At 40.5% G+C, this 26405-nt stretch overlaps 1 protein-coding gene across 2 annotated transcripts; it reads left to right on the top strand.

The window, feature by feature from the left end:
• The first annotated feature begins 268 nt into the window (after positions 1-268).
• ubl3a (ubiquitin-like 3a) lies at positions 269-26185 on the top strand. Of its 2 annotated transcripts, none has more exons than XM_028420865.1 (5): positions 269-337; positions 20526-20634; positions 22020-22106; positions 23329-23406; positions 24386-26185. In XM_028420865.1, exons 1-5 carry the CDS (start codon positions 314-316, stop codon positions 24436-24438), a joined length of 351 nt encoding a protein of 116 aa, XP_028276666.1. In that variant the 5' UTR covers positions 269-313; the 3' UTR covers positions 24439-26185. The 2 variants fall into 2 exon arrangements, with proteins under 2 accessions (XP_028276666.1, XP_028276665.1); XM_028420864.1 differs by having other exon boundaries at positions 287-989.
• The last annotated feature ends 220 nt before the right edge of the window (positions 26186-26405 follow it).

Raw genomic sequence — 26405 nt, 5'->3', positions numbered from 1 at the left:
AAAACGATTTGAAAATGAAGACATTGGTCCCTTTTTATATGAATAAGCACAGCAATTCATATGTACAGTTATTATTAGCTAAATTCTATTTTAGCAGTGTCACTCATACTGTGTTTTATTTTAAGGGCATCAATATAAATTTGAAATTATTATATACTGAGGATTCAATGATATGTAATGACGAAATAAATGTGTTTTTATTAAGGTTTACAAATTGAAATTTTTTATGTACCTTATTTTGAAAAGTCAAGGCGGAAGTTCCGGGTGTCAGTCCGTTAGCCTGTTAGCAGCTTGACGTCAGTTTGGAGGCAGGATGACAGCTGAACTGGTCGGAAAGGTACAGCAGTGCAGTCCGTAACACTAACAACAGTCACACAGGCGCTTTAAAGACACGGACCGAGACATTTTTGACCGTGTGACCCCTGTTTTGTACCAACCGGCGGACACATTTGACTTAATAAGAGGACGGTACATCGTTAACCTTGCGGATATTTTTGTTCTTTCTCACCAAGAGAGAAAAAGGTCCGTGTCCGGATGTGCCAGCAGTATTGGGTTTTTTTTTTTTCGCATGGCGTAGGCACCTTTTCTAAAGCAGGATATTGTTGATGTTTGGTCGAAGGAGGCCGTCGGGTCGGCAGTTTGATTCCATTAATATTAACTATACCTCCAAAACTGTCGATTTATGGGGGGAATAATCAAAGAAATGATTGTGCAATAGAGAGGAAGCGGCTCTGTAACACGTCCTGACTACCTCAGTCAGAGCAAGTCACCGGGAATACATTTCTGGACGCGTTCTTTGGTTTGTTTTGTTTTCTTTAACAGCTTGTGGGCCGTTTTTTTTTCAAACAAGGACCCGGAAAAGAGGGAATATTGGTGTCCGTCTTGTGTGTGTTTGTGTGTGTGTGAGAGAGAGTGTGTGTATGTGTGTGTGAACCTCTGCGAGAAACGGGAAAACCTTCACCATGACGAGCAGCACCCCAGTGGACATGGTGAGAGAAATGACTGTCACTTCACTTTACCGTTTACATCCATTTATTTCCACAGGGCTTTGGCCATAAAAGCGGAACAAAGCCGTATTTCAGGTTGTTCTTCAAGGCTGTTTCCTCTGGTTCCATTAATATGACTTACTCCTAGTTGCTGTACAGACCCACTCTGGCTGATTAGCAATATTTGTCATACTCAGAAGAATGGAAGAAGTTTAAAACCCCCTTCATTCAAGTTTTAGTTCAACCATTGACTCCCATTATAATCTGTGACTCCAGTAAACATCGAAACTGAGTGCAAGCTAATGATGCATATGTTTATTAATTGATCAAGAAAATTAGTTAGTTTCCTACACATTTATCTACAATATTATGCAAAACATTAGCAGGATTTGTTCCTTTGACTGTAAATAGGATACATTTGCATTGCAAACACATAGTCAAAGAGAGCATAGGTTTTTCCAAATAACTCCATTGTCTACATGAGTTAACAACAACCAAAACAAAACTTTTTGGTTGTTGTAGCTCAGTGTAGCCAATGCAATAAATGGCTTTCAAACAAGCGTTAAGAGCCTATTGACTTTAATATTATATGGACACTAATAGAAGACAATGGCTTTTAGTTTTAAAAAAGCAGACAAGATTGTGGAATTACACTTGTTTCGGGAGCTAGTGATGGATTTATGTTGTACAAATTAAATGAAAATGGTGGCATCCTAGATATATTACACTACAAAAGTAGTTTGATGGGACTTTCAGATATCTAATATCAATTATTATCCTGTGCAGAAATGACTGTAAGACAGTGGTATCTTGGAACAGTCAACACTATCTTGGAAGTCCGTTCACTGATGTTTGTAATGTACAGGAATGAATGGAAACCAGCAGCCAGAGCGCAGTATTTGATTTCAGCCACGCACAAAACTGAATGAAAGACAGTGGCATTCTGGAAAATTGGAATAAATACGTGACTGTTTTTATTTTGTTATGGTGGTTTTAAATTGGAATTACATTTGGAGTTTGATCATACTGGCCACCTGAACATTCTGTCAACGCTGCTTTTTTATCAGATCGAGACTCTGTGCCTTCGCAGATCCCTGCGGTATATTGTTTATGTTTGACATTTTTCTGATTGTCACATAAGATATGTCTGAAAACAGACTTGGGTTTAGGAGGGGAGGATGCTTGTTTGCTGGAGAGAGGGACACTGCAGCAATGATGTACCTGCTTATACAATGGAACTTAAAAGGGAGGATAAGCTGTGACCTCTCACCTATAGTTATCATCAGGTGACTTTACAAGCCTGGCCATACCCATCCAATCACTACTCTCATATGACCTGTCGCTACATACTAGTATACAGACTGTGGTGTTATATTATGAGCTCTCATCATTGAGATTTATGGCAGCCTCTTGTGGGTAAGCCATTCCACAAATTAAAGGCATATAAAATGCATTTAGTCTGGGTTTACCCAGTCTCTGACATAACGTTTCCCCCTCCTGTCTAGCATTCTTATATCTGTAATTTTCACAGCCATATTGCATGGTGGCACTAAGAATACTTCCAGGTCTATGTATAGAAAGGATAAACCACGTAATGTTCACGTAGAGATCAGCTATCCCAGCTGTGCCTGTGCTTGTGCCATGTCCAAGTTCAGCTGATCCCCTGAACAGCAGGTCCATTATGTTGTCAGGATGTTGGGATAATGCTGTGAGGAAGTTAAATGTGAGCCGGCCTCTATGTATAGGCAGTCCAGTCCGAGCTAAAGCGTCTAAGTATGGCACATCGCAAGGAATTCCTATGGATTATAGATATAATCATGGAAAAGTAACAACTCTCATTTGGCAGCCTTTTATGACTTTAAAGTCAATCTGTGTGAAGTGAACAACATTCATAGAAGGTCCACTGTTATGTCATCATGTCTGTGGATGTATGTGGCAGTTTACAGGTGTGGTGTTTAGCTATTTGTGATTAGAAATTTATTATTCCCATAAATTTATTATCATTATAGAGTGGCCTGCCGACTTTTTTGAATCGGTTTTATTCATGCTATAGCTGTTGGCTCCAGGCTTGTGTAGTTAACGTGCCTGCAGCAGAGACGTAAAGGTCAAATACTCCACATAAGACACAAGACGTTTCATGTTTTGCAATCTTCAGAACAGTTGCTTCCCTTTGTGCTGTAGCCCAATCTACACATCAAACTAGCCCCCCTGTGCTCCCCAAGGACATTTGGGGAAATATCAGCTATCAGCATTTACCCGATCCTATGTGGCTGAAATCAGCAGCAGATGCATATTCTTCCTCAGTTTTCCCCCTCCCACCCCAAAACTCCCTCTTAGCCTGTAGAACTAGTGAGTGTATACACACATACTTATAAAGGCTGTATAGAGTGGGAGTGAGAGTAGGAGGAGAGGGGACTGCTGGTGCCAAACACTGTGGGTGAATGAATCTGAGAGAAAGAATAGGAGAAGGAATAGTCATGCCTCTCGAGAATGGAGGATGGGATTTTTTTCCATCTTTGAATAAAGAAAAGAGGAATGGGTGGACGGATAGAAAGACTGTGAAGGATGGGGAGGGGGCAAATTGCTTCTCTCTCCGGGTGGACCTGAGAAGTGCTGACAGAGTTGAAATGGTCCCTATGGCAACAGCGGGATGCTTGGTTCTGAAGTCTGGGTGCCTGTAAGTGTGTGTGTGTGTGTGTGTGTGGGTATGTAGAGAGTGCAGTGCAGGTATGTGTGTAGTGTAGCAACATGAGAGAAGGTGTACAGGAGCAGGAGAAGAACAAAGCATCAGAGTTCAGATAAGGCCTGCTGAATGAATTCACGGCAGGCAAGACTGAGAGTTCCACAGAGCCGAGAGTGAATTTCAAACATCAGTGCTTTTCGATATGCAGCAGCACAGCAGACAAGATGAGGAGACTACAACTACACACACAGGCACACACATCGAAGAACACTTTTACTATAAGAATTCATCAACTGTCGGCATATTTGTTATTTATTTATCCATGTAGACAGCCTTGAGTATAATTTTTGGGCTACCCTGGTTACTTTACTATGCTACGTTACTCCTCACATGGTGCATTATTTTCAATCAAAGCATAAACATAGGTTTATAAATGCTTTTTGGGAAGGAGCAAAGAACTGTATGGCTTTCCCTTCTGGTCTACTACAATAAGAGTGCATGTGATCGTGATAGCACACATACTTAGTCAGACACACTCAGTGGGTAGTATGCAAACACTCCGTCATTTGTGCAGGGGTGAGAACATGCTAATTTGTGACGGAGGTGGCAATCACAGGCCTGACTCAAGCCGAACAGGAGGCACAATGGAACGCTTTGAACTCTTTAGACGCCAGGTGAACACTATAATTTGACTTCTGAATTTCTGAATTTTTTTACTTTGTACAAAAGGCAACTTGTGAAAATGACGGAGCCCAATTAATAATTTATTAACAACATCTTCAGGTCACTGTTGTGAAAGACAGAAAGAATCGAGCAAACAGCAACACCTGGCTAACTAAAAACAATGTATTTTCCAGGTTTAGTTATTTTTAAAATTATACCATTTTAATTCATTATTTTAATTGCCTATTCAGTCAGTGTTTTACTCTGTGGCTTAAAAATAGTTACCTCTGCTGCTCGGTGTATGGCTTTGAAACCAGTTAATTCCTGCAGTGACCCCTTGGGCCACACACACACACTCACACAGGAGTCAAAGGTTAGAGGTTAGAGGTCAGAAGTCAGCGACGTGTTGGTCAGGGATGAAAAAACAATGGGTGGAGAACCCTAACTGCTGAAAACAGCACTCCATGACCCTGCTTGAGCTTAGCTCAGCATGTGTGACACAGAGTAGCTGGAGACAGAGAGAGGTCCACAGGCGTTCTTCACCCTGAGGCTAGAGCTGCTAACAGGGCTTTGATTGACACATTCAGAGGTAGAGAGAACGCTGCTGAGTCCTGACAGTGCCAGTTGGATGAAGAATGTCAGGGGATACGTGTGTGTTACCGATGCCATGTGTTGCCAGTCTGAGTCACAGATCAGGATTACATCATTCCACTCTGTTGCAGCGTTTGATGTATTGACTCTGACATTGTCACATGTAAGCCTCAGAGAGGCATGGAAAGTTTCGGTGATGCAGGAGCGCTGCTAGATTCATATTCCTTCCAGTGTGTCAGGAAATTGTTGGCTCATTTAAACACTGCTAATGATGAATGACCGAAATATATGGAGGCCATACTTAGGTTGCTGGTAATGGACACTTAATCAAGGGCAGCTGTTAACATTTGTTTATTGGTTTCTGTGCTGCAGTTATTATCGTCTATCTGCGGGTCCATTCTTTGTCTCTGATGGTATTTCATGTTGTATTAGCATTCACAGTTGCTGGAGTTACCAAAGCCTCTGTCAATATATATGTCCAGCAGTCCTCTGCTATTGTGTAGAGTTAATTCAATTGTATTGATGCATGTCTGCGACACCAACAGGAAGTCCTATTGAGAACCTCTCATCCATTGATTGCTTATGTAACTGCTTTTTGCTTATGTTTGTCTGAGTGTTGGTCATAGTGGCATGTGTCTAGGCATGTGCATCCTGTTGTCCTCTATGAAAGTGACACCCTGCTGCACAGATCAACAACATACCTGTCAACACTCTTGTCTCTTCTCTTTTTCCAGCCTCTCAGTCTGTTCCAGCTGATGGAAGTGTTTCATGTATCATATAATATATTGTTCTTGTTGGTGAAAAACAAATTATTATTAGTAGCTAATAAATGCAGTGTTATAGCTTCGGATCTTCAAAGCAAACATGCAGTGTACACACTTTAACCTGGTTTCTTTTGTCAGATCCAGGCTCCAGTTGTGGTTTCTAGAAGCTGTCCCAATACATCAAATAATTCAGCAGCTCAATTTTGAAAATCAACCAACTTATTCAGAACTATTATCTTACTGTGGGTGCTGTAATGCTCAGGATAATTTAGGCTTTGTGGAAACTTAACAAAGAAATGCTGAAGATTAAATCTTCAGTGAGAACTAGATTTCTCCATTTCCCAGGCTTGAAAATCAGATTCTATCTCACCTCTCTTCTTGACAGTTTGCATTTCTGATCAGCTCTGCTGAAGAGATTGAATAGTTCTATGAGTAACCCAAAGGAAAAAGTCAGTGTGTGTGTGTGTGTGTGTGTGTGTGTGTGTGTGTGTTAGAATAAGGACTTATTCTGTAAGAAAATCCCCTTCTTTTCAGAAAATGGTTTTGGCAGGTATGGTTTTACACAGGCTGAGGAATGCGTTGAACGTCTTCACTGTTTTGGGGGGGTCCCAGTTTAGGAGGAAACTTAGTCTGCACTTCAGCCTCAGGTCTCTGTTGACAATGAATATGCACTTATATTGCATTTTTAATATTTAGGAACTGTGATAGTGACAGCACCCCATGTTCAGATTACTCATTAATCATTCGTGAACATTGAGCTCTTTAGGACAGAAGCAAAGTGAGGACACTCTCCAGCGTGTATGCCAAATGTTACACAGTCTGAGCATGACAATGAGTGGGTGTTTGTCTGAGTAATATACAGGCATTTGCTAACACAACAAAGTAATCCTAACCAGTAGCTGCTCCACTTTTTAAGTGTGTGTGTGTGTATTAGTGGTGTATTCATTTATGCATGCACATATTTTCATGAAGAACCCAGCTAAAGCACAACCTGTTCTTCCTGTTGATGTGACGTGTTTGCTGTTGGCATTGCTAGTGGAGTAACACCCACGCCAGTTCACTTTTGCTCCACATCCCAGCACACTGAGCTGCGTTGAAAGGCCATTGTTTGCATATAATGATGTTGTTCCTCTGCTTTTGGCTCTGTACCAACAGGTCCCTTATGTACCTCTGTTAAGTCTGACTAGCAAGCCAAAAGACTGAGTTAGCCGTTTCCTCAGTGGCACAAATATAATCGTGGAATTCACAAAATGGTATTAGCTGGCTATTAATAGGTACTTGAAGGCAGGAAGTAGAACTTGAGTCACAAAAGGGTCACAGAGTGGCAAAAAAGGAGCATCAGTCAGACATTACTCTTTAAACATTTTCTAGAAGGAAACCAAGTAAAGCACATTTATTAGTTTGTATAATTTCTTGATGAACAGAGGGCTGTTTTATGAAATGGCATGATTGTCTCATCAAATATTATACTTGTCGGCAGGTAATGTAAATTAATGTGAAGCGTTGTTGCAAACTATAAGTCACTTACTTTGTGTTCTTATATCTTATGTTTGTATTGGAAATTCATCGCAAATCATTTACACTGTGGCTCCTGTTTGAATGTTATTGACATTTGAGTGACGCTACATGAGGGGAGCTTTACATACAGTTATGGAACAGTGTTTTTTTCTTTGTCTAGTTTTAAAAAAAAAATGCAAATCATCAAAACAAATGTCCTTAGGCTGTAAGACTACCGTAAATGTAGAGTAGAAACAGTGTATGTGTTCTGTGTGTGTGCATGCCTGTGTGTAGGAGAAACAGAGGATGGGGTGGTAGTGTTTGACTAGCTCAATAAAAGGAGCCTTTCAGCTGCGCTGGAAACAATTTTCAGCTGAGGGGACATTTATATTAAAGCTTTGCTTTGCCAGCCCAGACTGTGTGAGTGAGTTTGTGCGTCAGAGGAGCTATCTAGTGCAAATTAACTGCCCCTGTTCCTGATACATTTTGGGACATTTCTAAATCAGTGCTTAAATCTGTCCTGATATTGGAACGACCTGTACCAACCAAGTCAGACAGACAATACGTATAGAGGGAATTAGAGGGTCGGTACTAGTGGGTAGGTAGAGCAGGCATGAGCCACAGAGGAGTCATCCACAGGTCAAGCCTCATTGACTAGATGTTCCAGCAGAATCTGCTGACCTTCAGTCCTCACACTCTTTAACATAGACTGTTGCTAAGCTGTGGCTCTCAGTCAGAGAATTCCCTCATTATGTTTTCAAAATGTAAATGCTGGCTTATTTACCATTGTGCCATATCAGTAAATCATTACATTACAGCCCAGAATGTGTGAGAGCTAGCTTCAGTATTAAGAATTGAAAGGTTTGTAAATGTAAGAATTAGAAAAACATTGGTACTACTTTACACCTGTGGTCAGTAAGTGAACTGCAGTCATCATCCTGTTACTGGTGCTGGAATGTAGTGGCAAGATCAGAGCTGTCTCTTGAGTAATCCCACTCGTTTTGTCAGATTACATTGGTGGCATTAAATCCATCTTTTAAACTTAAGTATACTGACACTTGATATGATCCCAATTCTGACATCATTAAGCTTGTGTCAAACTCGATAATGATGTGATGAAAAAATTGGCTGCATATGTTTTGTTGGCCTAATTTGTTTGTTGTGATGTCATATGATGATATCATGCTGTGGCATCCTTTCTATCTTTTCTGATGGGATATTGGGAGATTCTCTTGGGATATTTACTTGAGAGTGGCTGAGGTCACAGAGGAGTTAAAGATAGAGGGAGGAGGGATTTGTGTATGTGTGTGTGCTGGTGAACAGGGAGCATGGAGAGAGGGTATATTTGGCCTTCATGCTGTCTTGCACAAATTTGTCATTGCATGTTGGATGCTATGGAGCACTCTGACTATGAATATCTCTAATGATCCCGGCAGGGGTTGTGCATGTGCTTCATGTGTGTGTGTGTGTGTGTGTGTGTTCTTATCTGAACAAGCTAGCAGTAATGAAGCATTGGACCTTGGATTAAAATGATTGAGGGCTTTTTTTCTCCACGGTTTCTTGTAATGAGGAACAATGGTTTATCTGAAGGGAAGAAGCAGACTTACACAGAGGACATCAGATATCAGCCTATAGTTTAGTGTAATTACACATTTCTGTGAAGTGGCTTCACAGTGCCAGAGATCATCTGGATAAATACATGGTTACAGCAGAGGTCACTGGCTCTTCAATCAGTATTTAAGGCCATTTGGTGTGTGCTTGTTGGGTGAGTAAAGCTGGCACATTTTGGCTAAGTTTAGCTGACTTCCATTAAGCTTGGCTCGCACCGCTCCGTCAGCTGATCTTGGTTACAGTTCATAGTACAGTGCAGTTTAAAGCTCACTAGACTAAGGCTTACGACGATCCTTTTTCATTGTGAATCTAAAGGTCACAGGGTTCTGTAAAGCCTTAATGAGCTCTAGTCTTTATGCATCTTGTTAGTGATATCATCTAAACATCTTGATAGTGGTAACAGAAAAAACAGCTTCTTCTAAACAACACACCCCCTCAACCCCATGTCGCTGCCCTGTTGCTTCCTGTTGTTACTTGTGTAACTGGTTGCCTCTACCGTCTCCCCACTGAGGCTTCCTTTTTCCTGTTGTGCACAATGCAAGCATAACCTGCGTCTCAAAGCTCTAAGCAGACAGCGCTGAGGAAAAAAAAAATTACAGTGAAAAGCGATTTGTATTATATTGTGAAATGTAAACAAAATGACTTCATAGAAATGCTGTATAGATACCACAAATTACCATTGATTTACATATTACAGCAAATGGAAAATGAACATTGCAGGCTTCATGTAGATAACATTCATTTGCAGTACTGCTTCCAGGGTTGTTTCGTTAGATTCATTTGAATTATACAGGATTGTATAATGTGTCCATCCATTCTGTAGTCTCTAATGAACCAACTCTAAAATTAGCAATTTTCTGCCATTGCCTGTTCTGTATCTTTATAGGGCTTTTATGTGTTGTTATTCTTGTGAGCACTGTACTAAATTTTGTTTGGATGCTCAACGTGGAAATCTGCTTTAATGTTGTGTTTTGTATTTGTTTTGTTTTTTTTTTTTAAGTAGTGCAAATGTTCTCCTCGAGATTTATTTAACAAATTGCCTTCGTTTTCAGACAAAAAATACAGTGTATGTGTGTTTGTAATACCCCTGGTTTCTGTCCAGTGCCATCTGGCAAATTCCAGCACAGAGGGCATTTTAGCTTGCCAGCTCTCTCCCGCTCTCTCTTACACACACACACAGACCTACACTCACATGTACACACACATTTTCTCATCCACACACACAGCATCACGTGAGTTTTGACTGCAGGGCAGTGCTCTTTTTTGAAGGAGAGAAGAAAAATGCAGCGTCGTGGATATAACTGCTGTCTGCCAGCCCTTCCTGTTCTCCGCTCTCACATGTTACATCAGTTTGTCCTTTAAATTACAGCCAAGCCTTTTCTTCATAAAGGCGTGTTCTGCGTGTCTAAATAAATACAGAATTTTTTTATCTGTCAGCAGCAAAACCCTTCCCAAAAGATAGTGGAGATGAGAAAGGCGTGTTAATCTGTCGATGGGATTCCATGTTTTATTTTATTCATTTTACATGACATTGCCTTTTTTTTTCTTTTTTTTGCATCAGTTGATTTATGTGTAAAGAAAAAAACAGACTTCAGCATCACAAACATTAATCACAGATGCAGTCATCCTGTGTCTGGAAAGGACAACTAAAAGGTTACAAATCAAGCTAATCCTGACTGCAGGGCATTAACTGCACACCGCTGGGGAGACCACCTAGGAAAGAGGACAAGGGGGAAGGGGAGGTGGGTGTGTATAGACGTGGGAGGGAGGAGACAGGGGAAGGCAGAAGTAACCACAGAGTATGTAGTTCCCTTAAGGGGGGGGCAGCATGGAGATGCATTACATGACTCCAGGGTTTTTACATAGCAGGGGGCCAGGAAAGCATAGGGGAAGAAGTCACAGTGGTAAGACACCCTGTGATGGAAGTGAAGGAGAGTGAGAGGAGGACACACATGTGTCAGCAGCAGACAGGACTGCTGCAGAGCAAATGGTAGGACAAGGGGGAGGTAAAGGACAGGAGGTCCTTCCATAAGCGCAGTGATCATCAACTCACTGTGTGGTCCCTTCACACAGACATGTTTACATGTGGCATGTTGCCCTTTGCCTGGTTGCTGTAACAGATGTTAGATAAAGAATGTACATTTATACTAGTAGCTAGAATAAACTGCATGTTTCAGTCTCTACAGCTTGTTTAATAATACTTCCAAAGGTATTGTTGGTTAGGTCAGTGTTTTTCAGTATTAGTGTTATTTAGGGCACTTTTTAAATATTTTATGAATATATACCCTGACATAAATGTATAATGGCCCTGTTTGTGGCCTTTTCAATCCATTTTTCCTACATTCAGAAAACTGTGTTAACTGTGATTATAATCCCAGCTTGGGTGGTTAAAATATTGAAATGCATAGATTTACTGGTAATTAACACACAACAGAAACCCCAGCATCAAATTTGGCTCGAGGACCTTGTTGTTTACTAACTCAGGTTCCACAGATTCAGAGGCAGATTTTATAGAATATAAATGGAAAAAACGCTTATTTAAATGATAAAAAGGTGTAGGTGGAAAGAGTTCTGAAACTATTCACCCACCTGACGTGAAGTACCAACTGTTTTTAGAAAAGTCGTGAATAGCTGCTGGGCTTTCTTGGTTTCATACAACTTGTATCTGCAAAAGCTTGGTGAGTTTATTAACCAGTCAACCAGAGCATGTGGGCATCTGTCTTACTGAGGTCCTTCAGCTCTAGATTAGTTTCTTTAGCTCTCTCTTTAACTTTTTGACTGCTAGGTAAGCCTGGGAAATCATTTTTACTCAGTTATGAATGTGAAGCAACATATTGTGTGACTCCGTTCTTTGTGTCATCTCTTGCCTTGAATTTAGCTGAGGGAGAAAGCGACAGACAGTCTAGATGCTGATAGAGGGATGAGGGAAGAATCGATTGAAGCGTACTAGAGCAATTTCACGTCTCGGCCCACAGCTTCAAAAACAGAGCCTCAGCCAGCATTTTTAGCACACGCACAAGTCGTAATGTGTTCGTATTGTGCAAATGTGTGAAATTGTTCAACACCAAGTAGATGTTCTGCTTTGTTCACCTTCATGCCTCTTTCTTCCCCTCGGCCTGACCTGTTGCCTCTGTCTCCTCTCCAGATATGTCAGCATTTCCTCTGTCCTCCCATAACATCAGGCCTCATCATGGCGTCTGTACAACATCAGTACTTTGAAGGTGTTGTGGGATGCGGAAGTGTGTTGTCTCTTTCAGTTGATTACTTCTGAATGTTCCTGGTGTTTTCATGTCACTTTGTTTTTGTCTGTTTTGTGTTTGATTTGTTGTTGTGGACGGTGGAGTCTTGGGATGGGGGTTGTCTTTCTAAATCGTAAACTGTTACAGATGTGTAGACACTGGGTTACTGAAAACCAAAAAAGGGGAAATGTTCAAGTGATACTGCCATCTTTCTTTAAATGATGTGTTTGAACTTCCTTGTGTTCACTCTGCAAAAGTGCTTTAATTTCTGCACACAGTTCTTAAACAATATTTTTTGTGCACAAAGAGCACAGAAGAGCATGGCAAAATGTGGCTTGTGGCTCTTCTGTGAATGGCTTTTTAGCCCACTCGAGCATTTTGGTGCTTCAACAGCACATTTTGATGTTTTGAAGCCACAGGTGATGCACCACACGGTGGTATAAAGTAGTGTCTGTGGTAAGAGTGGGCTGAACTTTAGCCAATATTTGGAGGAAGTGTTCTTCACTACAGATTCAGTGTACCACCCTGAGATTTTGAATTTCTGCAACTTTGTTATAAATGGTTTTTTTTATTCATTACCGTAATGATTCTGGTTCTGTCTTTTTATGAAAAATGATTGTTATTTTCAGAGAAACAAGAACTGAAAGATAATGAAAGATGGAAGTGTGAAATGTACTTTACTTGGAAGGGGACGTGGAAGTATGAAAATATGTGCTTATGCATCAGTCGACACACCACAGTGTGAAACCTCAGTGTCAGAGCACTGAAAGGAGGCAGATGTTCAGCTCTTTAAACAAGTCATGCCTGTTTAGTGTCTTCTAACACAGGATTAGTAGGATTTTTGGCCGCCAGGTTGACAATGTTTAAACGAGTTGAAATCTACAAATTGTTTTGTTACAGGACTATTTTGTATTTTTTTTAAACTTACTTGAACTGATATCAGACATGCACAAAATGGATTTTAATTGTAATGGGGAAGGATTTTTTTTTATCAGTAGTAGCAGCAAGAAGTAGCCTCAAGCAGTAGAATATTTACTGTTGCTTGGCAACAGCATCAGCTGTCTCCTTAACACAATTGCTATTGTGACTTGCATAATTCTATTTATAATACTTAACATTTCCCCCCCATAAATATGGAACCTATTTGATAATATCAAGATGCTTCTGGTGTCAGCACTTTGGAAGACATAAAACTACATCTGGGCTTACTGGATAATCTGAGGTAAACAAAGTTACTGACCAAGAGCCTAGATCACATTTCACTAAAAGTCTGTAATAAACAAGCTACCTGGTTAGCTTGGTATAAACATTCTGCATAGGGAAACTCCAAGCATTCTGTCTCAAGTTTGCATTACATTACAAGTGAATGGATTTTGGAATCTGTCCCAAAAATGTCGATGTTAAGGTAGTAAACAAAAGGTCCAAAAAATGTGAGTGAGTTTATCACTGTGTATTCATGTCCAGATAACATCACCATGGCAGTCTGTCTCTCAGCTGATGATTTAATAACAATCCTGTTAATAATAGAAAAAGAGAGCAGGTTTGTGTAGCACACAAATGAAGTATATCTTCATCAATATTAAACTTCAGATACTCATTACTACTCATTACCCAACAGCTCCCTCTTCATCTGATCTTTTTCCTCTGCTGACTCACACATTAAAAGGTGGATAAAGATCTTTTTGATCTCTGCTTCCACGCACACACTCATGCTGTCCCATCTGTATAGCAATGTAAAGTAGTTTACTTCAATTATGCTGTGGCTTGGCATGTTATTGCCTTTGGCCCTGGGGTGTTGAACAGCCATTTTAAAGTGTGAAGCTTCTCCCTGTAGCAGAGAGGCGGGAGGCAGCCGTGCGAGGTAAAAATGCGTCAACTCCTTGTGACAGTTGTGATCACACAGAGAAAGCGATAGGAGCAGCATGTGATCAAAGGCTGCTACCTGGTGTCTATCAAGAGAGAGAAATGCAGCTCAGAGGCGAGTTTTTAGAGAAGACTTGGAGGAGAGAGATGACAGCATGAAAGGGTGCACTACCTGTTTCTGGAGAGGAGAAGCAGCTGATAGATTAAAGGGTTATCTATGTGTAAAATGGGCAGAAGGGGGAACGAGGAAGAGAGAGGACAGAGAGCTGTCAGGCACAGTGCAGCACACAGCTGATCTTCCTCATGACAGGAAGGAGAGCAAGAGAGAAGAGTGGATTCTGGCTGAGATGAGGATGTCATCATATCAAAGGATAGGCTTTTTGAATGACAGTACAAAGGGACAGAGGCCTGGAGAGAGGGGCGTGATTAGGCAATTGAATTATGAGATATATGACTGAGAGCAGCTAAAGGAGAGTTTTGTTGCTCTCCTAATCTGGGATTAAAAACCTGGAGAGAAATAATGATGCTCACACCTGCAACACTAAAAGAGAGGTGAAATACAGACGTTTTCAGTGTCATACAATGAGTTTTCATGCTTTGCAGATGGAATGTCTCTTGTTGTGCATTTCAACTACCCCAGAATGTTTCAACGTGCCACGATGGAAAGAAAGCGTAATTTACAGTGCTATTAGAACTGTAATGTAGCCATTAGCTGCCTGTGCCACAGGAAGCTAGCGAGCTGTCCCAGAAAGTGCATCTGATAAAGGTCTATAGTGTTAGCTCTTACAATCCCTCTTACTGTAGATATTCTCTTTAATGATTAATGGGCCTAATAGAGTCCAACAGGAAGGAAGGCCTATGTTTTATGGTCACTGAAAAGGCTGCTCACATTTTACAGAAAGACAGAGAGACACAGGAAGGGATCTGAGGTCACACATGTGGTAGAAGTAAAAAAAAAACAGGCATCTGTCATGTTCATCCTTCATAAATATTTAAATTGTAGATCATTTAGCTCATTTGTCACCACATGATGTTAGCTGAAAAGTGTTACTGGTTTTAGTGTGTTTTTTTTCATCTTCTTTGAGCACTGTGCCGGCCGTGGTGGTGTATGTTTCTCTCATGCTATGGGCTGTGACATGTACAACAAAAATTACTGCAGCAAAGATAGGAAAACCCATTTGTGGGAGCAGACATTGAATGTTGCTGCTAAGTGCTTTCATGATGTTGTTGCCATAGAGACATAACTCACATGCAGTGAGGCAACACCTTGTTAATGAAGCCGTCCAGAGACACACGTCCTAACAACAAAACTTTGTGGGTGAACTGTAAAAAGAATTAAATGATGTCAATGATGCTCAGAGATATTATAATTAGGTCCTATTTGAAAAGTATGAGGCCTTTGCTTGTGTCAGATATGTGTTTTTTATATTAGCTGCTGCCCGTCTATAAAATGAATACATTTTATATAAACTCTGCACATATGGTTTGAAATCTTCCATAAAATCGATTAAATGTCAGAGGAGTAATGAAGGGCATATGTCACATTTAGATTTCAAGGACATCAAAAGAACATTATTTAAAAAAACGGCTCAATACTTGTTATCCCACTAATAGCAAAAAAATAGCACATATGACTAACTAGCTCCCCTTGTTACCACAGACGTTGGCATGGCAACCAGCAGAGAGCATTACTGTAGGCATAATCGGCAGTGTTGGAATAAATCTTGACCAGTCAGACTGCCTGGCTGGAGCTTTTTCTTTGCTTATGCAACAACAAAAAGGACAATTGTCCCAACATTAAAAAAAAAAAGATGCGTATGAGTAATGTACAAGAAAATAATGAGTCTCGTTTTAACAACTCATGTAATTGTTAAAATATCGTTTTTCAAATGCCGTTCTATCTTTTTATTTCCATTTAATGGAAACAGATGCCTGGTGCTTACATGTTGTGTTGCAAAATACAAGCACAACTACTGTACAAAGTACACTCATAACTAGGTCAAAACAAACCTTGACATTGGGCCATTATAGAAACATCATGCCCTATAAAGATGGCCAAGTTAATAATAAACAAACTTAAGCTGGGTCAAGGTCCTTCTCTTCTATCTACCACATTAGAAGACCATAATATGGCCGATGTTCAGTTTGAATAGCCTAAAGAACCAATTTAACCTTTCTATAGCTCAGCTGGTTGTTACGAGCCAATTGTTGTTTTAAGATGAATATTAAACAAACCGAAAACAAATGAAATGAGCTTGATAAAGTAAACCCTAAAACTGATTGGAGTATTGCACTCCCTCTAAGGCTGTTAAACGCTCACAGAGACTGTGAGATTACAAATCCTTGCCCTAGGCTTTGTTTCTTGTATCACACTATTATCAGGCAGTCACTCTTACATAACCACTCTTTGTGTATGTGTGTGTGTGTGTGTGTGCACAAAGAAAAAAAAAATGTTTTATTGTCAAAATCGAAATGAGGCTGTTTGACTAATCAGTTTATTTATCCTCTGTGCTTGCTTGGAGTCTTAACATCTAAGAAAGTGAAGCTGCCGGCTCTGATACCTGCATTCTTCAGATTCTGTAAAAACACATTTTTTTTTTGTGCGTGTTTTTAATTAAAGAATACAATGAGTCCTTCAAATAATTTGCATGCTAATGGTAGTACTAATTGCAGTACCTCTTTATAAGTTCGCAGAGTCACTAATAGTTTACTTTATTAGTTAATTTAGAAAAAAATGGGAAGGATGTCTTTTGGGTTGCTGTTCATTTCCTTTTGGTACAGTTTTTTTTAATAAGCCACAACACAGCCTCCTAATTTTGTAGCAGGAGGCTGTGCCAAAAAGGAAAGCCGTGCCTACCCATAATTATCAATAAAATCAGCAACACGTAATTCATGTGGGATTCATATTTGAAGTGCTGTGTAGCTATATTCTTGAGTTTACAATCAAATGTTCTCCAGATTTTAATGGGCGAGTCAAAGCAGGCTGAATCCAGACCACAGATGGTCTAATCACCTCCACCTCTTTTAAATTCATTCATACAGTTAGGAATTCCATCAGCCACGCTGACTGCAGCCACTAAACCGACTGTGTAGTCTACATATAAAGCTACTCTAATATACTCCCACAGGATGGCTTCCCACACTGTAATTTGTTGACTGCTGTAGAGGGTCTAAAGAGCAGCAATACTCCTTAATGCACTTGTAAACACAAGCACATATAAACATACACACACACACACTCTCTATTGCCTTGAGAAAGAGTTGAGAGCGGCACTCAGGGAGGAATAATTATAGATGGCATTGAATATCCTGCTCTCCTCTGTGCACAAACAGCGTTTAGCCAAGAGGGGTTGCTTGCTTTGCATGTTTACACCATGGCACTCGTTGGCAGCAGGGTTGCATTATTGCAGCATGTATAAATGTCTGGTTTGTGGTGGAGACAAGCAGAGAACACTGTCACCAGTTTCCTGCATGAGTAACCCATTTTCTTATTTTCAGAAGTAGTCAGAGAAAAGGAGGCAGTGCATCAGGATGTTTCAGCATTCTGATAACAGGATGCGCTCCATAAGCTGTGAACACAACTCCACTAGTGTTCCCACTGTCGATTTCTGACTTCAGAGTGGGATTGATAGTATGGTTGTAGGACATTCTCTTTGTATGCCTGAGTGACTGACTCATGTTCTGTTTGCCTGCAGGTATGTGCATGTATCGCACTTATGCATGAATGCATGAAGTGCTGCCATTCCATACCTGAAGCTGTTGTATTTATTAGAGAGAAAGCATTGTAATTGAATATACTTCCCTGAGCTGACTGTGAAACCTCATTACCAACCCCGTCATGGAAGAGAATCGAGGGAGAAGGCCTGGTAACCCCTTAGGGAGGAAAGCAAAGGAGAAGAAAAAAGAGCAACAGAGTGCTGGGACCTTGATTGAGTTAAAATTAGTGCAGAAGATAACAAAAGAAGAAGAACAGAGAGCCTACAGGAAGAGCCGTAGTAAGATATTACCCTACCAGAACAACAGGAACTTGTTTTCAGGAATGGTCCTTTAAACAAAGATCTTCAGTGGCTGTGTCTGATGTGATATAGAGTTCACTCGGCTCATAACCTGAACAAAAACAAAAACTTACGCATTATTACAAGAAACAAATGAGCCACACCTCTCTGTATTGGATTTGAGGCCTTCCTGAACATTCTTATGGATAATTTGATTTATTATTATTCATTTTGATGTGATTTGAGGGCTTCTTTTATTTGCCATTAAAATATACATTTTTTGTATTCCTTTTTTCTTTACTTTGTCTTGCTACATTTTATCTCTAAACTTTTGAGATGACAATAAGCCTCTTGGAACTGTACCCTAAACCAAACAGGAAGTCCACCATTTGTACTCAGCAGCCCTGTTTCTTAACCATCACTTTCTCTTCCTCAAATTAGTACGCTGACACAGACGCTACAGATTAAAACCTCACACACTACCACACACTGCTGGAAGGGTTAACTGAAAACACTATACACACTATACACTCATGTTTTGATGTAAGTGGTATGAAACACTGACTTGAAAGCTGGAGGTCTTGTGACTACATAATGTATATTTCAGTACTCAAACCAGCTTTACACCTTGTATAAAAGCAAGTCTTTTTCTTGTCTTGGAGTGACATACTAGATTTGAGAAGGCATGCTGAAAAGAAACAAATCTATTGATGTAGAGTTATGTGATAAGAAGAGAAAGGCCGGGTTTGCCTTGTTTGACGGAGGTTAGCTCAGTGCTTCTTGTTATTCTGGTCTTGTACATTTCTTCACTGTACAGAGCCAGAGATTGACAGAGTGGAGGGAGTGTGTGGCAGAGCGAGTAAAGGGATGCAGAGATCCACTGCAAGGAAAAGGAAGGACAGTATGATGTGACACAGAGGAGGATGAGGAGGAGGTTGGAGGGGGTTGTTAGATCAGGTTAAGCCACCCACCACTGGCTGTCACCATGGTGACACCATGGTAACGACCAGGTGTTCAACTTGGAAGAAACAAGATCTTCCTGTGTGAAGAGGCTTCCTGCTTATTTTTTTTTTACATTATTCCTTATCTCTATCATTCAGTTTGTCTAAAAGGTTTATACGTATAAAATAAATTCTTATCCTAATGGTTCAGGAAGCAGCATTTTTTTAATAATTTTCTTCATTTATGTGTTAACCTGTGTATGTTTATAACATACATTTTATATGAAAAGCTCTAAACGATCAAGTTCGTCTAATCACATTTAGAAGCAGATTTACTGATGGTTATTTGCTATATGTTTGCAGGTCAGTGCTGAGGTCACATGAGTATTTTCTGATTTGTGCATATATACTATATGTACACTGTATATGTCTGTGTATGGCTTCTCCGATGCTTAAACCTATAAGCTGATTTGGTAACGTGCTTACAGAGATCTCTGTTTCAATCCGTTGGTGTTAGCGCTGTTACATCACTGCAGCCGGTTCCGCCTGTGAGCATGTGCGCATACACATGTGTGTATGTGTGTGTCTGTGCACGGCATTCATCAGGGTGGGTTCGGTGGGCCCGGGGGGGGGTGCAGTGCCATGGCACAGAGCGAGCGCTAGCAGACGCCCGGCACATGGAAACACACTGGGCACAATGACACACGTGCTTGTGCCATGCGCGTGCTGCAGGCCACTCACACAAATACAGTAAAGCAAAGGCGCACACACATGCACACAGCAGACTTCCTACTCTGGCACTTAAAGGCATACTGTATCTCTGCTGATAAGAGGAAACCTCTGATCTGCATCCTAATGCCCAGGTTTTTAATTGCTATGCAAATGAATAGTTCAAAATGTGAACTGTTAAGTTCACTGCATTTTCTTGCAGTATTATCTCTCTCTCTCTCTCTCTGTCTCTGATCTCATCAGACTAATGTGACCAATAGATTTTTGAGAGGCTGAATCATCACTCAGACAGATTCTCATATTGTTTTTTTTTGTTTTTTTTATCAGTACAGAAATATCTGTATGTAGCTCCTTTCACAAAATGGGAAAGGAAACATGTAGCTGTCATGCTTCACCAGCTACAGCTCTGATCTAACATGACACCAAGATGGGCTTGTACTAGCTGTTCTAACTGTTCAGTCCAAAGGCTGTGGCATTAAACAAGTTCCCAAAAAGTCACACAAAGAAAAGCCTTCTAGGGTATGAATAATAATAATAATAAGAAACGACAGGTAAAAAAATTAAGCTAAGTTAAAGGTTCACACTGTAAAGAGGCAAAGAAAGGAAGAAATGCATGCCCACTGGTTTTGTCAATGGTAAATACGAGAAGGTGGCAAACTGCCAGTTGGTGACAGAACTGCAAACTAAAGACAAAAGATTTACAGTCTGAGAGATGAGAGGAAAACTGAAGAGGAAGCAGGAGAGACAGATGGGAGTTGATCCAGCGGAAGGATGCTTCTCTTCAGGGTCCTCATATCCTTCTCCTATTTCCTATTAAATTACTTCACTCGAACCTACCTGCTTCCTGACCCCACAGTTTCATTGACATATGGGGCTGTTCTGTGTTGTTCATTTCTCATGTGTACATTCATTATTTCTGAAACACAGTGCTAATGTACTTGTGTTGTTTTAACTGTGTTGCAGATAAACCTGCGGCTTATTTTAGTCAGTGGAAAGACGAAAGAGTTCCTCTTCTCTCCCAACGATTCGGCAGCAGACATCGCCAAACATGTTTATGACAACTGGCCAATGGGTGAGTAGCTTCTCTATGTACCCTTATAGTTACTGGCAGTGATACAGAAGTATGCTGCGATATGTTTCACATTTGATGATGATGTGATTTATGACATCTGTTTCCTTCTTCTTTGGATTGCCCAAAGTTTGTTGTCAACATGTTGCATTTGATAATTAAATTAGCATCACATTTGGCATGATTATATTTCCATTGGCCTTCTGTTCCCTGGTTACAACTAAAGCTATTCCAAGATCCATTGTACATTATTAGTACGGGCGGATTATTGACCAAAGGACTCCACTGGTGGCCAAAGGTTGCCGGGCAGCAGAAGCAGTGGTTCATGACGGCTTGTGAGGTCAGCGAGACCCTCGTTACTGCAGCCTTTGAAAGATGCAGCCTCTGATTGAATACAGCTAATACATTTTGCATTAAGTCACAGTTTTATATACTGATGACCTTAAGTTGAATATTGGCTGCTTATTCAGTAACATAATGTAAGATGAGGCAGCTTAGGGGCTGCAGAGAGCTGAGAATGCATTCAAACCCTCTGCTTATTGCTTACATGTCGGTCTGTATGGGTGGGAATGTGCAGATCTTTAGTGCAAGGTAATTAGAGCGAACTTCTTTCAGCCTGATTATCATTGCATATAGGAATGTGGGATCTCGGTGCACCCACCTCCTCTCTGTAATACACCCACTCCCTAACTACTGCTAGGCCAGGGTTAGAAATAATTTGATACCGCCGCCTTTACACCACCTTCAAAAGTTGACTGTGGAGTTTTCCCACAGTACTATGAATGTATTCCTCTTTATGAAAAGCTGATGAACACTCTCTATTTGGTACTAGAAGTGCCCTATACTCCTCCTAGACAACATATCTGAACCCTGTGAGACCCAGAGTGCACACACTGCCAGGAACTACACCCTTTCGCTTAGCTGGAGACAAACATCTGGTGGCCAGACTCCGCTGCCGTGCAACTCCCCCACTGTTTTCTCTCTCATTTAATGCCTTGACTTTTGTCTTTAGCGCTTCCCAAGCCACACCTCGTGTTCTTCTTTTGCCTCAACTCTTTCTCACGTTCTGAAGTGCATCCCACAAATCCCAAATATTATACATTATGCACATAACAGCCTAAAATGAAGGCTGTAAATGTCTTAAAATATCTTCGGTTCAACTGTCTGAGGTCCCTTTTTTTTGCCATGCAGTGACTGATTCATTTTTACCTCCCTGTGAACAGGATCAAGTGTAACACAGCAGTTAAAAAAGCAAGTTAGTTGTAGGTTTTTAAAAAATTGTTTCACATATCAACATGAAGGTTGTCAAATGCTGCGATTGTACCATCATGTCTTCAATTTAATATGATGTTGTATAGATAAAAGATGATTTTTCCCTTTTTTCTCAGACTGGGAGGAAGAGCAGGTCAGCAGTCCTAACATCCTGAGGCTGATCTACCAGGGACGTTTTCTACATGGCAACGTAACACTAGGAGGTGAGAAAACACTGAGAGTACACCACCCAAAGAAAAAAAAAAACGCCTGTGTGCTCATAGACATGCACACGAACTCGCAGCCGTATGCTGCTGGAAAAGTTCTTTGCTGCTCTCATCTTTTTCCTGAGGTACCTCAGAACAGAGGTACCTCAGTGCTCCGGACAAGCCTGCTTTGACGAGGGGAGAGAGAGGGAGAGGGAGAGGGAGGAGAGAGGAAATACAGAAAAAGAGAGGAAAGAGACTGGTCAGGAAAGAGAGTTGGGGAGAGACTGGCTTTATAGTAGACCTCAGGAAGGACAAAGAAGAGACAGAGAGGAAGGGAGGGCATGAAAATGAATGCTACGAATGAAGAGAGGGCAAAAAAAAAAAAAGATGAAAGAGGATGTCTTCTTTTGTGGCAGCCCGCTTCACTTATCCCTGGCTTTTAGGCTTTTTTATCTACCTAACCCCATTCTGATTGGACTGGTGTTTTTGCAGTTAATGGAGTTATGGCCGTGCCTAACCCCTTTACACTCATCCCATTACTGCCATCTATCTGATAATTCCCTTATCGTTGGTTTAACGTGTTTGCACGCTCACACTGAATCCTCTTACTGCCAAACCAAACTCACAACAACAGACATGTTAAAGCACACGTCAGATTTCGGGTGTGACTGGTATATGAACTCATTATGTTTTCTTAGCAGAAGTTTCATTATGAAGTGTATCCATCATGTCTTGGATTCAGGCTGCATAAATGTATAAATATATTCAAAATATTCATTCGTTTTCTAAAATGAGTCTGGGCCATTGCCAAAAACGGTGAATTAAATTATTCCCATTATCCTCTGCTGGAGATGAGGAGAACATTTTACTTTATTTCATCTCTTAAGTTACTAGTATTGATTCATTTTTTTTAATTATTTTTTCCAACAGTTTACTGTGAGGTTGATATTGTTCAAATGCTTATTCCATATAAAACATGTTAAACCTTTCCTTATTATTAATTTGATTCTGTGACCAAAACGGCCTTTATAGTTTGATCCTTCCATATTTAATCTTTCATGACATATTTTCTTTGTGCTGCAGCTGCATACGAGCTATTGTTCTTTGTACTCAATGTCAGAAAGCTGAAGAATCAAATGTTGCTCATGTTGAAGGACTTTGTATGGACAGATAGACTATGTAACTGACTGAATAACCTTTTTTTCATCTCTCTCTCTCTCTCCTCCCCTGCTTCTAGCTCTCAAGTTGCCCTTGGGGAAGACCACAGTGATGCATTTAGTTGCCAGAGAGACTTTGCCTGAGCCAAATTCCCAAGGTAACCAGCTCTCTGTCTTTGCTTCTTTCCTTTCAGAGGGCCTTTCACACGCTGAACAACTTTAAATGTTCTGCTCCCAGCCATTATTTATTTCTACACATGGCTTCTGTTGTAGGAACTGCCACTAGTGCACATAATTGGCCCCTTTAAGTGTATCCCCAAGATACTGCACATTGTGTAAAATATACAGCTAATATAAATCATACAAGATGACAGGCTCTTTTTTATTACTGTGTAGTAGTGTTATTGATCGGACCTAACAAATGGCCATTTATACTGAGTTATTGACTGTCTCTAAGATACGGTAAGTAAGGAAAAGTCAGAGATATTATAACCTCAGTTCACTTCAAAATAAAAGTCATGTTTTGTGGAAGAACTGCAGAAAGAGGCTCGGTTTGAAGTCAAGAAAATGCTCATCTCAGCTTTAAGAAAGTGACAGCCTTGATGTTTCATATAAAAGAGACACCGCTGCTCTTTGCACAATTCAGAACAGCTCAGTCTATTGTTTATTATTATTGCATTTGAGTTTTAACTCTGACTTGTACCAGTCTCTCAAACTAGCAAATCAGCTTAGAGTTGAAGTTGGTCATTCACACATAAATGTTGCATTATACAAATCACACAAAAGCTGACAGAAGCAGGTAAATCCCTGTGAGCCAGGTAGAGACGCCAAGGAGAAAGGTTTATCTGTGTCACATGGTTCATTTTGCTGCCACCCCCTTTAGAAAATCAGCATCCTGGGTCTGTCGATTCCACTGGAAAATGACAACTGTTGGACCCATTTACCACAAAACACAAACCTGGACATTCTGACAGCGAATCGTGTTTTTAAGACACACACATCAGGGATAAAATTAGCTTTGTTGGAGACCCAGCTGGGTTTACTGTCTGTGTCGCACTCCGACATACTCTGACTGTGGGATCATTGTTCGTCTTGACGATGGTGTGTGTCTTTGTGTGTGTCTTTGTGTGTGTCCAGGTCAGAGGAATAGAGAGAAGACCGGGGAGAGTAACTGCTGTGTCATTCTGTAAATACACACCGCCGCCACCGCCGCCAGCCCTACATCCTGCGCATCCGTTCTCGCCCTCAGTGTCCTCGACCTGATGAGCTTGTCCCCTGTCCCGGAGCCTGTCCATGTCCACAACGTGGATATGCGTACCAACAGACATCTTTTTTTCCTCTCTCTCTCTCTCTCTCTCTCCCTCTCTTACACATGCATATACAGACAGCAGGCTCAGGCTGATCCGGGACTCAGAGTTTAGAGAACAGGGAATTGGTTAATGATAGAGAGTTGATTCCTTTGTTGTATTTGATTTGTTGTCATAGCTGAAATTTAGAGGAAAGAACTGGATTTGCATGTGTGTTTTCTTTCTTTCTTAAGCCTTCTGCCAAACACACACACACACACCACACACACACACACACGCACACATTGTCCAGCCATGCTCAGCTGGTCTGTCAGAAGGCAGTTTCTAACTGGCTCCTCATCCTAGCTGGTTGTCATTGTAATGCAGTGCCCAAGTTTGTGTGTGTGGCCTTGTTTTCTCATACAGACTGCTGAGATTTTTAACCACTAACACAACACACACACACCCTGACATCCTGTCTACACATGCAACCATATGTGTTTGTGCAATGTCCCTCAGTGCAGCAGATAAAGCGTAGACGTGCCTGATCAGAGAACAGGACACACTCTCTAATACACACACACACACACACAGATACTGATACACACACACCGGTGTCCTTTTTACTGCCCTCCTCTGCATGTGCCCTTAAAGGTCGCAATAGAGAAATGATTCCTTTTTGTTGTCTGCAGAGCGCTGTAGAGACCAAACACATCTTTTCAGTACGTCATATTTTAGCCAAACGAAGCCTAACAAGCAAACAAATACCACCAACAGCCAGTGATGGTGTCTTTGGATATTTGTTTGCTCAATGATTTTTGTGACTGTGTTTTGACAGTCCGTGCATATTACTGACCCAATAGTGTTGTGATTAATGAGACATCATGTCAGTTTTTTTTCCTCCCTCCCTGTTTTTTCTAACAGTGTTGTGAAGGATCTCTCTGACAGTTGTTGGGATATTAAAATGTTCCTTATTTGTCTTAATCTGCTTCTTCTTGCTCTCTCCTTAATTCTCATTTCTCCATTTAAACAAGTCCAGTTTGCACAACAGAAGCATGTGCTCCTTCATCAGATTAATAAACATGTATAAAAAGTTTTTTTTTTGTTTTATTTTATATTTTTCCAATGGAAGTAATGTTCCAAACTAAGGTAACATGTGTAGAATATATTTAATATGAATCTTACATAGAACATGATGACTTTAGATCTTGGTGATATACATTATATTGGTGTTTAGTCTATGATTGTGTATACGGTTAGCTTCTAGCCAGTTCACAGTCTGTCGCTGACAATGTCTTGTGCTTAACAGCAGCAAAACCCTCCCTAATCATTGATGGAATGATGAATTTTTCTTTTGTGCTCTTTTGCTATATTTTTTTTCTTTTCATTTGTTTATAATTTAATGTAATCCTTTTTTTTCTCTGTGGTTTTTTGCTTTAAAGAAATCGCTTTGTAACAGCACTAGGTCTTAAAAAAAATATTGTTTATATTGATCAGGGTTCAAATCTGTACAGAGATAAACGTTTTCAAACAATTGTAAATAGCACTAATGCTCCCTCTAACCCCCACCCACTCCCCCCACACCCCCAACCCTCCAAAATTCAAAATGGAATACATCTGTAAACTAAATAAAGGTTATTGAAGTGCGCTATTTTGTGTCATCATTTATTGCAGAGTGTGTAAGTCTAATGCTACTTCAGACATCAGGTGGGTATTAGCAGAATGTCAGCAGATTAGGTCCATTTAAATAATAATTTAAAGGACAAACACAGGTTTGAGTCAGCATAAACTGGAAGAGGCGGCGTTGATTTGCAGAAGGCTAGGCAGGCGTAAGCACTTTGAATAAGGTGCCCTGTATGAGATTAAAAGTC

This window comes from Parambassis ranga, chromosome 14, assembly GCF_900634625.1.
Source record: "Parambassis ranga chromosome 14, fParRan2.1, whole genome shotgun sequence".
Lineage (NCBI taxonomy): Eukaryota > Metazoa > Chordata > Actinopteri > Ambassidae > Parambassis > Parambassis ranga.
This window is presented reverse-complemented; position numbering and strand designations above follow the sequence as displayed.